General features: G+C 41.2%; 1 protein-coding gene across 1 annotated transcript in view; it reads left to right on the forward strand.

The window, feature by feature from the left end:
* Positions 1-1966, forward strand: part of LOC104515284 (polypeptide N-acetylgalactosaminyltransferase 18-like) — a gene marked incomplete at its 5' end in the record, with an annotated part of 51772 nt that extends 49806 nt beyond the window's left edge. Inside the window, one exon of the mRNA XM_010159199.1 lies at positions 1487-1966. Within this exon, the coding sequence (XP_010157501.1) occupies positions 1487-1633 (147 nt within the window). The remainder of the gene's footprint in view (positions 1-1486) is intronic.
* Positions 1967-11907: the final 9941 nt, after the last annotated feature.

Raw genomic sequence — 11907 nt, forward strand, 5'->3', positions numbered from 1 at the left:
CCTACCGTATGCCTGCCTGTCTGGTAAAGTAATGGGTGAGAATTGTACCTAGGCTGCACGCAGGCCTAACAAGGAGGATTTATGGGAGCCTCGTGTTTTGAATTCTGTGGATTCCTCTAGCAATGCTCTCTCTCTTACCCAAAGCCATATTTAAAATTTAGAGCTTTCAAACCTAATTCTGTATTTCACTAGCCAGGTCCAAAAAATGTTTTTAGTAAGTATTTCCTCTGAGAAGTGAGTTCTAAGTATAACTGGTAGGAGAGGAGACCCCAGTCACCTCTCTGAATGAAGGAAATCCTGTACTGAGTGGCACAAGCTACCCCTGTCTGAGGAACAGCCTTCTCTGAAAGCAAACTCAGCATTTCTGTGGGATTTATGCCAATATCCTTGTGATGATAATAGAGATCTATCACATTTATGACTTCTAATGCAAGGTATAACACAGACTTAAACAAAACTGGTGAGGTGGGGCTTTTTGTATGGGGTTGGATGGTTTGGATTTGGGTTTTTTGGGGTTTGGTGGGGTTTTTTTGTTTGGTTGGGATTTTTTTCAGTAGCAACTATTTTTTCCCCCCAATTGTACAAATAACTAATTTAAATGTGGCTGCACTTTCCATAGTTCAACTGTCGTAATCTGTCCTGACATACTCCATTCTTTGATTTGCAGTCTAAGCCAGTAATTCTCTGCTACACAAGTCCCAGATGCTCTAGAGAAAGTCACTGTATATCTTGGAAGAAGCTTCGCAGTCATTAATGTGTACACCTTATCTATTATCTTTATTAGACAGGAGAGAGGGTGAGACAACCAACTGAAACCAGAACAAAAGGAAAAAAAAAAATGTAATTCATGTCACCTACATGATGATTTAATTGTGATTTAGGTCTAGAGTGAACTGTGTGATAGCCCTAGTGATTTCAGATTTGCTGCAGCTCAGCAGTGAAGGCAGAGCTTTCATATGGCAGTACGCACCTGAGAATCAAGCAGAGTCAATACAGAGGGTTAGCAACATAAGCTTATACCGACAGTTCATTTTGGAATTCAAAGAATAAACAATTTTTGGCATTTTATTCTACACAGAGGACACTCCTGGCCAAGGTCCTCTTTTGCCTTTTTCTGATGGTTCAGAGATGCAGCAGAGCCACTAAGCTAGGTAACTGCAGCAAACAGGAAAGCTTTTGACTCCTGGTGAAAAAGCATGCCTAGAAACACAGCCCAAGTCTAGAAACCCTGTTTGCTGAAGTGGTAACCAGGGAACTGAGGCTGTTCTAAACTGCATGAGAGATTAAACCAGCCTGTGACAAAGGGAACCTTCACTCCAAATCCAACCTAGTGCTTATCTTGTCTAACCGAAACGTTTCTCACAGTAGCAGTGGTCTTTAGTAGATGGACGCTGGCATGCTCTCTCATCTCTATTATCACACAGTAGCAACGCAACAAGTTCAGAATGTTTAAACCAATCACTTCTTTTTTTCCCCATCTTTAAAGGGAGGTCCAATCCAGAACCGAAAATCCAAGCGTTGCCTGGAATTGCAGGAAAACAATGAAAATGAATTTGGATTTCAACTCGTCCTTCAGAAATGCACTGGACAACGCTGGTCTATAACAAATGTCCTGAAAAGCCTGTCATCATAGCAGACTAAATTTTTTACTCGTTTCTTTTGCTACTGTGTAGCAAATATTGCATTGTTGCCTGCTGTACTGTATTCTCCTTGCCCCCCCACCCCCTGGGTCCCTTCTCTCCTCTTTTTTGTCCCTTTGATTATATTTTGTGAGTGTGTGGAAATTGGGTTTGTGGGCTAAAAATAAGACAGTTTATTTCACAATGATGTTTTCATGGCATTTATAGAGACGTTGAATGACAGGTGATGGGTAGGCTATCCTAAAATATTTTACAACTGTAAATAGGAAACAAATGGAGAATATTTATAACTCAAACTTTTATTGAATAAAAAAGTCCAAACACTATTACCGTCTAGTTGTCTCCATGGAAATCCATTTGGAAGGTAAGTGGTGGGTTTATTGTTTTCATTAACCCAAGCCTGATCTCGGCAAGTTGTTGCTGAGTATCAGTATTCTCCAGACGTGCAGTAAAAATTCCTGTCTGCACGCCAGCAGCTACAGAGAGGGAGAATTTTCTCCTTTCTCCCTCTGCGGAGACCTGCCTAGGTCACTGGAGCTACCAGCGTGCAGATATGGGGGGAGGAGTGGTGTGATCTGGCATGTGGAGGTGTATAGGTGTATAATACGCACCCACGTACTTTTCCCCACCACCGCTAAATAAAAAAAACACAGAACCACAGGGCTCAAGTGAGGCAGGGAAGAGAATTAATTAAAAAGAAGGAAGAGCGCTACAGGAGAACAGCAGCAGCTACTGGAAGAAAAATACAACAGACCCCTGACATTTCTCAATGGGTTGGCCTCCATTTCAATGAATGCACTTTCCTTCCAATTGTTCATAGTTCTTACAACTTCTTTTTTCCTTTCTTTTTTTAAATGCACTGTTCCCTGGGTACCACAGACTTGGATAAAAATGGCTCTATCCAAGAGCAACAGCAAAGAGTATGAATTCACTCTGCCCTTCTCCCTGCCTTTAAGGAGGTGTGAATGCAATGCCTTACTACCTCTCCTCCTCCCAGTTCTAGCTGAGATGGGGAAGAAACAGTCTGATGAGATACACCAGAACACTAGGATTACTGGCCTCTTTATTTCCAGCTGCTTTTATTTGTATGTAAATTCCCTCTTTTATTACTCTATTTGTTCTTTTTATTCTGTTGTTTGTTAACTTAAGTAACAGTCATAACCTCTTTTGGAGCTGGTTATGTGCCAAACTGTCTTTTACAGACTGGCTTCACATTCAGGACCAGCTAGCAGTACCGTCTCTTATGACTGTTTAATAAGTCATGTAGCACATGAATTATATGCATTCAGCCTTCTGCTATATATTGTTACCATACATCTGCCTCTCGGAGAAGGAAACGCTGAGCCAACAACAGGAGAAAAGTAACAGCCAATAAAGACGAGCTTAACACCTGCACTTTGCCTGACTTCAGAGGTCTCTCAGGCCTGTTTGAGTGAAAAATCCTATTAAAACTAGAACCCTGAAATAACCTGAGTGTCAGAGTACCACAGCTAGACTAAGAAAAAGCAGCTTTAATTTCACCCTGTAGAGAAAACAGGAGGTTGCTACGCAAGCGAGCCAAGCCTACTGCATGCTGGAGCCTGTGCACTGTCCCGACGAGAAGGCTCAGTACGCGTCACGCAGAGACATTCTGAGCATTCCCAAGTGCCACCACTGACCAACCGGACTTATTTTTCACAGGCATTCCAGCTGAATGAGGAAGAAACCGCACATTCAGACAGAGAAAAAGCACAGAACTTGTACAGAGCAGCACGAGACAAACTACGCTTACTTTCAGCAAAGAGCCAAGACTTTGGTGCATGCAGATGCAGCCTTAAGGGTAAAACAGATAGTGTGGATCAAACCAGTCACCTCTCGATTCTTGCAGGCCTGCTGCACTCTGAACAGTCGCTTTCTGGTTTGGGTTTTGGTTTATGAGCACTAGGGGGAGGTATCTGGCAAAGACTTGACAACAATAAAAGGAACAAGCTAAGCTCTGAACACTTATTTCATACCAAAATCAATATGTTATGCCTAGTGTTTGCCCAAAGATTGTAGTTATTCCCAGTCAGACTGCAGCAGTGTGCTGATCTTCACTGCTAAATGAAAAAACCCCAGCCACTGAAGTGAACCAGGTAGTCTCCCCAAGCCGTGGTTGGTGCTAGCCAGCCATGCCTCCCTGCTGCCCACCAGCATGAAGGCTGCTGCTCCCCTCATGGGGCCAGCACTGAGGAACAGCTTTCTTCAGCTTCTCTGAAACAGAACATTACTGAGAATCCCTCAGTGGTAACGGTGGGTTTACATTTGATCATACTGCAATCCTAGTAACTACAGTGGAATTACCAAAATAAATACTGGGCTGGGGAAGAGAAAAATAAATACAGACTAAAACATTATTTCATACTACAGCCATTCAGCTACTTGTAAAATACATGGATTATAATATGCTTTTACCTTAGTTTTGTATCATGGAGTAAGGATGTGATAACTTACATAAAAAGGGAAATGGGTTTAAATCTGTGGTTAAGCCTACTAAAACAGTATCATAGAAAAGGTGAACGTACGTAAGCAGCGTCATTATTGTCCAGTTTGTGAGACCTAAAAATCTCGAACAGATTTTTTTTTGACATGCCTCGTTCTCTTGGAAGAGAGAGAAAATCTGCACAGAACAAGCAGAACTGAAGGACACAGCCATCATTTGCTAGACATTTGGTCACGAGCTGCCGTATCACCACTTTCCTTTTCAGATAAACAGGAATTACAGAGTCATAGCAGCAATGCCTCACACTGTGAAAGAGGAATAATCACCATACTAAGTGAAAAATAAAACTCATTCTAAAATTTTCCAGGAAGTGAAGATATTATTCAATCATCAGTTACCTCAAGCGATCAAACAGATTCCCAAATCTGCTGTTGCAATAGTTTTTTGTTTGTTTTTAATCGTTTTGAAGAGGCAAAGCTAGCACTTGAGGGCAAAAAAAGAACACTATTACAGAAGTCACGTACCTCCTCATCTGAGTATGGTCAGAAAGGAGTATGACCAGAAAGATCCGGTCAGCTCCCTCTTCCTCCGCTCCCAATCTATTTTGGTGAGTTTTTCTTGACAACAGCAGTGTACCCACCAGCTGATAAGCATAACCCAACAATTAAAGAAAAAATAAAACGTCAAGGAACCCCAAGCCTTCCTCCTCCTTCTTCAAATATTTATGGACAACACATACTTACTTTCCTCTATCTCCCCAGCTGTCATTCAGCCAAATTGTTCATACCAGGATCTCGCACACAGTGGTTTCTCAAGGCTGTAAGAATTCCACTGTCTCTTCTCACAGCATCTGCATGTGAGGCAAGGCACCATTAACAAGGAGAAGAGAAGCTGTGCTGACCACATGAGCAGAACATGCAGAAATGAACACTTTCACATCCTTGGGGAGAAGTTACTAGGGTTTGGTTTGTATCAGAGATCCCTAGGTAATATTTCTGGAAACGGGCTGTACAGTCTTAAGAAGAGATCCAGGTTCTAGGATTCTATTCATTTATTTGTTTACACATTTATTTTTGCAAATCTGGAGGTATTCAGGAGCATGAATTACCAAGGCTGTATCTGCTCATTCCTAGCTAGAACTTGGACAAGAGAATTCAAGAGTGCTCTCACCTAGCTGGTCTTTCCAGGCTTGCTGACATCTGTTGGGAGTGACTGTGCACAACAGAGCTTAGCATTGTCCTCTTTTGCAATGGAAGAGGCAGCTATTTTTGGTTTCATCTTTTTGAAAGACCAACATTTAATCCACCAACATCAGGCCTTAGTTCTACTACCTTCTGTGTCTTTACTAAAAGTTGTTAATCAGTCAACACCCATCACTGAGCATTTTATAAAAGTTGATCGAGAGGCAGTTGCAAAAGTGATGATTAAGCAAGTAGCTCTCACATGTCATTCTACACTGGGTAGCACTGAGCACTCAGCTGGAGATGAGAGGAAGGGAAACACTGGGATTTCAAGGTCACACATCAACAGAATGCACTACAGTTTGGTTTACACCCTAAATTATCTATATTTGTATGCATATACATATCTCTACACCACCAAATCTATATATAAATTTCTATCTAAAACATAAGCATGCAGGTACACACTGGCATATGGACTGTTCACTGTCAAAAAAAGAAAAAAATCACATTAAAGTACACTTCATCCAACCACAGTCTCAAAGACATGGAAACAAGACACCAAAAGGCAAGGTTTGGATCACAGTTTTATTACTGTGCTACCCAGAATACCTTCAGCACTGCTTCTGTTTTCAGTGCTGACAAGAAAGCAGAACATAACATCCTCCTATTTCAACTTTTGCTCGAATTAATGTTAAAGGTTTTCCACAGGAAACCTTTAACCTGCTTTTCCAGGAGGAACATGGTTATTAGAACCTGACTCTTGATTATTAATTGAATTACGGCCTATTGATCTGTTCCTTTCTTTTACCTCAATACATTGTCTGACACTGTTAAGGACACTGTAGAATCAACAGACTACTACAGATTACTACATGAGTCACAGGTAGAGGAACTTTGAATTTTACAGAAGATTTGCTGGCAAAGTCACTCTTCATACTTCCCCACAAAGCACACTCTGATACATATATATCAATTAAGATTTTAGAAATAATCAGCTATGTCAGAGTTCAACAGTATCTCCAAATGATGGGTGCTAATTTGCCTTTTTGATAGACTGGTGGAAGGAAGCTGCAGGAGTGTAATCAGATATTGATGACTTAATATTCAGAATTAATAGCAGAGAAGCAGTTACCCAACTAGAATGAAGGTGCAGGAAAACAATATGGAAGAGAAGAGGAAGAAAAGGCTGAGCAGACAGCTTACACCTGCCTAAAGCTAGTTTATCGACTGACATAGGAGACAACACAAAGCCATGCATGGTGGAACAGGCATGTGCTGACATTCTTATAGCTATCGGACCTCTGCAATGTAGTTTTCCATCCTTCTTCCAGTCATCAAGTGCTGAACACCTGATGCTAAAGCTAGAAATCCACTGCAGTGCAGATGCTGACCCTCGCTGGTTTTTCCACATTGTACCTTACAGGTGTCCAGTGTTTACCTCAGAAATAGCACCTGTGTTACCCTTGCTTTTAAAAACTGATCAGAAATCCCTCTGGCATGATGTGTGCCAACAGTTCCCTGTGAAACGACAGTGGTTTAAACAACACTTTTCTGACCTCTCCAGGTGCTCTACTGTTACAGTAATAACCACCACAAAAATAGCATAGAACAAAGTTGAAACTACAAAAGGAAAGAACCAACTGAATTAAAAAATTAAGGAAAACAATAGTCCAAGTCAAAGCCAAACAAGCACACACAAGTTTGCAGATAAACTGCAGACAGACGTCCAAATGCAAACCTGGAAGGTATTGTCCGCAGAGGCAATACAAACATTGCTGCAGGAGTATTCTTGAATTACCCATTTAAGCACACAGGCAACAGTTTCTGTCTGACTCTTGTCAGATATTTGGATAGGACCTCTAGACACTCAATAATGACACACTTCCCTGGGAGCAGCACACAGAGATTTGGCTAGCCAGACTGGCATGCGAAACCATCTGGCTGTACTTTCAACCAGGCCTTCTGGGTACCAAGAGGCTTGGAAATAGCGTTCTGATCCTATGTCTATCTGCGTGCAATCTGTCTGCAGTTACGGGCAGCCTTTACTTCCCTGTCCCCTAGGGAAGAGGGAGGTTAACTTAAAGCACATTATCAGAATCCTCATCTTACTACTTGGCATTGGGGAGCATCGCAGTCTCCCATTCCATCAGTCACATGCAGTTGAGCAAACAAGATTTCTGCCTCTCCCAAAGAGTACAGTAGAAATACCGATGAAGATACTGCAGTAGTTGCCATAACAACAGCTTTTAACTGCAATTGTAGTCAGGAATACAATTTCTTTTTTGTCCACAGACTAACAATATCTTTATTATTTCTGTGCAGACCTTTTTAAAGAGCTGGATTCTTTTAGAGCTGTTACTCTTCAGCATGTATTTTAGAGCTGCAAGAATGAAAGGGGATGCCTTTGCTGTTCAGAAAAATAACAATTGTAATTAATACTTTAGCTCCTGGTATATGGTTCTCCAAATTCCAGCCCACATATATACACAAAACCCAAGAACTGTTCAGCAAAAGAAATTTGGCTCTACTGAAACAGAGCTAGCATCCATCAGCTTGTACTCCACTCGTAGCTTGAGTCCATTTTGACTTTGAGCAACCTGGTCTAGTGAAAGGTGTCCCTGCCCATGGAAGAGGGGTTGGAGCTGGATGATCTTTAAGGTCCCTTCAATCCAAATCATTCTATGATTCTAAGATTTTGTCTTCTACATAAGTTCCAGTGATCAGTAACAGCACAAGACAACACTGACCATAACAAAGATCAAAATATTTTCCTTTATCTCTTCATCCACCAGACTATAAAAAGGGAGAAGGGGCTGAATTTTGCTTTATGTTGCCATTTTTGAAGACGACTGCACTTTTCAGAGATTCAGTTGTTTCCCATCCACTCTACACAAACAGGCTATGCTACCGTAGCACTGGTTTGGCCTGAGCAGGAAGGGAGAACCATGTACAATTATGGCTGCAGCCACCCACCCCTCCTACTCAGGAAGGGTCAGAGAGCTGAGAAGAGAAGCAGGTTCCTTGGCAAAGGGTGCGAGACACACAGGGGTAATAAATGCATCTTACAAAATGCAACATCTTGCAGGAGAAACCTGGAGTGACATCTGCACAGACCACAAAACACAACATGATTCACAGCTCATAGTGGTAGGGGGGATTCTCCCTAGGTAAGGATTAGCCTTACCTCTCGCCTAACAGAGCCTGTGCCACGCACAAGGCAGGGTGCTGAGGGTGGAGTGTTCGGCGTAAGCAGTGGATACAAAGTCCAAAGTGACTGAAAGACCTGCGGTATGTGGCTATGTGTATGGCAGAAGAGAGGGACTGCACACAGATTTTTGCAGTCTTGAAAGAATATAACATGTTTAACAGCTGGTCACTGAGAAAACTAGCTAGCACAGCCTTCCGGTCATTTATGATTTTGTTTCAAGTCCCAAAGCCAATTATCAGCAATTATGCTGCAGATTCTTTTTAGTGCGGCACTCTGTCTACTCACAGCATCTTAGAGAATGAGTAATTCCATATCCCTCAGAAACTGCAAGCACCATAGCCACTAGCTGTACATGGTGGGGAACCAGTTGGTTTTTGCAGCTGTTACTAGAAGTGGCTAACATCACCGTTCTGCTAACAACCATTCCAACAACTCGCTGATTCAGGGCCAGCCCTGCTCTCCTCACTCCCACAGGTACTTAGACAACTTCACCACAGCGCTGTAGTTTTTTAATATATGCTGCAAGCTGGCAGTTTAACACAGCCTATGAATTCAAGTATGACTCACCCTGGGGAAACTCCCCACCAAATTATCCCGAAGAATTCTTTTATGGGATATATTGTATCTTACCACTGCATATATTTACAGCATTAGCTGTATTCAGTGAAGCATCTGGGGATGCATTTGAAGATGCACAAATGATTGCTTTGCACAACCCCCCTTTCCCAGTACCCAGCCTAATGGACACTGATAACCTAATGAAAGGTTCCTTAGCCTGTCTGTATGTGGTCTGTATGCTGCCCAGTGTGCACTGACAGGCCAGGTTACTTATGCTACTACTTTCGACATCAAAAGCACTTTATAAATGCTCTTCCATGAGCTGAATCCACTAACCATCCAAAATTATCTCCTTCTAAACACCCCCCTGCAGCAATGCACTGAGACCAGTTAAGTCAACATACCAAATTCCAGTTACCTGCTACTGAATCAGAACACCACATTTTTGTGAATAAGCAACATGCAAATAGTCAGAGTTTTCCTAAAGACAGATTGGGCAAGACCCCAGGGCGGACATGAGGATTCAGTCTCTAAGGATGTTACGTAATTATAAAGCCAAGCATTGCAGCTATTTGAGCAATCATTTACCTTTTCAGAAATTACATCTTATAACTGCAGACCATTTTGGTACAGCAGCAATTTCACAGAAATACTGAACTTAGTATTCTGTTACTACAATGAAGTATTTCCACTTGGATTAAACAATGGAAAGGACACATAGCAATGTTTCAGCCTTCGAGTCAAGAGACTAGATATAATTAGTCAGGAAAAAAAAAGAAGTTTTGGGGGTTTTTTGTTTGGGTTTTTTTGGGTTGTTCCTCCCCCCCCAAATTCAGACTGTTGATAAACAGCAGTATTATATGACATTATACGGTTTAAATTTTTTTCCTGTAGAAGTATTAAGCAGGCCTCAAAGTTTAAGAATAAATTAATAAAAGTACATCTGAATATCAAGCATCATTGTTCTGAATTCATTCTAAGACCTTGGCATATACAGCTGCTCAAGCCTGAGCAAAATATTTTCTCATTGAGATTTTAGTCACTGTTGCCTATTGTGCAACTTTGCTTTGCAGGCTTCCTATGAAACTTGGAGCACTTGCAGTTTTTGGTATGTGGAAATTGTCAGGCTACAAGGACTTTAAAAGAAATTTTTAAACAAAAACTCAGTGAAAATTTATGTTAAAACATTAGGAAAAAAAAATTTTGGACTAGTTCAAAGGGAATAAATTGCTTAATTTCAGTAACTAGTTGATTAAACACCGAATCCTGCCCTGGCCAAGGTTTTGCTTGATACGTTCTCATCTTTCTAGAAAGAAAAATGTCTCTGCTGCACCTGGTTCCTTTTTCAAGCTTTGGCTTCACCAGAAATTTATTGGGCACAGGACTATGGGCTGTAGTTCCTGGAGATATGACCGGGTATGTTCTCTGAACCCTCATAAAGGTATAGTCAGTAATCAAAAATAGCTGGAGGAGAAGGTGTGCCTGTTCGTCCTTTTTATCAGCAGTTAAGACCATTCACACTGAAGTGGCAGTTGTATTAAATAGTCTTCTTTCTGGAGGAAGAAAAGCCCATTTTCTCCCAACTTTCAGGAGAGAGACTTTCCTAACAACACCTTTTTAAAAGCAGTCTTGCAAGGGTTTTGCCTCTTCAATGTATTTTATCACAGTTTCTAAGTTACTGCAGTAGAACCATACTTCATGAAGAAAAACTAAAGCTACTGCTGCCACCCGCCCTGCTAGCCCACAGATGTTTGGTTCAGCACTTTATCACAAGCCAAAGGTTTCAGGGGACCTACTTTTTGAGAACACTGGCATCATGTTCCTATTGTTACCATGCCAAAACATCTGTTCATCAACATGACGAATGTTCTGTGAATACAAGTGCTGCTAATTTATGCTGTGGAGCACTGGGCTAGAGATGTGGAAAGTTCTCTGAGCATCTTTTTTTCAAAGTATAATTTTGGTCAGAAAAACAAAAAACCATGCCCAGGGAAGTTCTCTTAGTCGCACTGCTGCTAATTTAGTCGCACTGCTGCTAATTTGACCCATTTCTGTTGACTCCAGATGTTTTCAGTTCTGATGATCTGGACATCTTCTAAGGCTTTTTGAATGACTAACCTCACAGTGTTTGTCAACCATCGTCAAAGTTGGCAGCCAGTCAACATTTGAGTGGCTGCTATGTTGCATGTGAGATGTATGTTAAATGGGCATTTAATAAATTATTTTCCCCTCCCATTCCAATAAGACGTTTGGCTTGGTTTTCTCATCTGAACGTCTTGAAACAATAGTACCAGAATGCTTGACTTTGCAGTTTCTTTACCATACAGTGTGTAGTTGTCAGATAAGAACAATGTGAAGAATAAATCTATGTCATTTGTAAGGCAACTGTGGATCACGTCCTCAGCACACATCCAGTTCTCTGCCATGTAACTTCAGAGTATAGCACAGGATATGTTAATTAACTAATAAAATCAATATATGGAATAGAAAGCATCTTTATCTTGCAAGATGAAGCACAGGCTGAAATATTTTCAAAAAATCTCAGATGACTTACAACAACTCTAATAGGCTCACTGATAGTGCCCTTCTCATCTGAGGATTTCAAAGCTCTTTGCAGATTAAATGGCTTTGAGGTACATCATTAGTCTTCCCATTTGGCAGAGAAGTTAAGTAGCTTCCCCCAGGTCACATGCTATAGCAAATCACTACCACCAATAGCCAGGGGAGAATTTTCAGAGGAAGAAATGGCTGTTAAGTGTCCAAATGCCATTTGTGCATCTGAATATCTTCACCACTAATACTCATCACCTACTTATACCAGTGCTTTAAAGTGCTGCCTAAATAATTTATTGGTCT

Source organism: Eurypyga helias, unplaced genomic scaffold (genome assembly GCF_000690775.1).
Source record: "Eurypyga helias isolate BGI_N326 unplaced genomic scaffold, ASM69077v1 scaffold6489, whole genome shotgun sequence".
NCBI classification, from domain to species: domain Eukaryota; kingdom Metazoa; phylum Chordata; class Aves; order Eurypygiformes; family Eurypygidae; genus Eurypyga; species Eurypyga helias.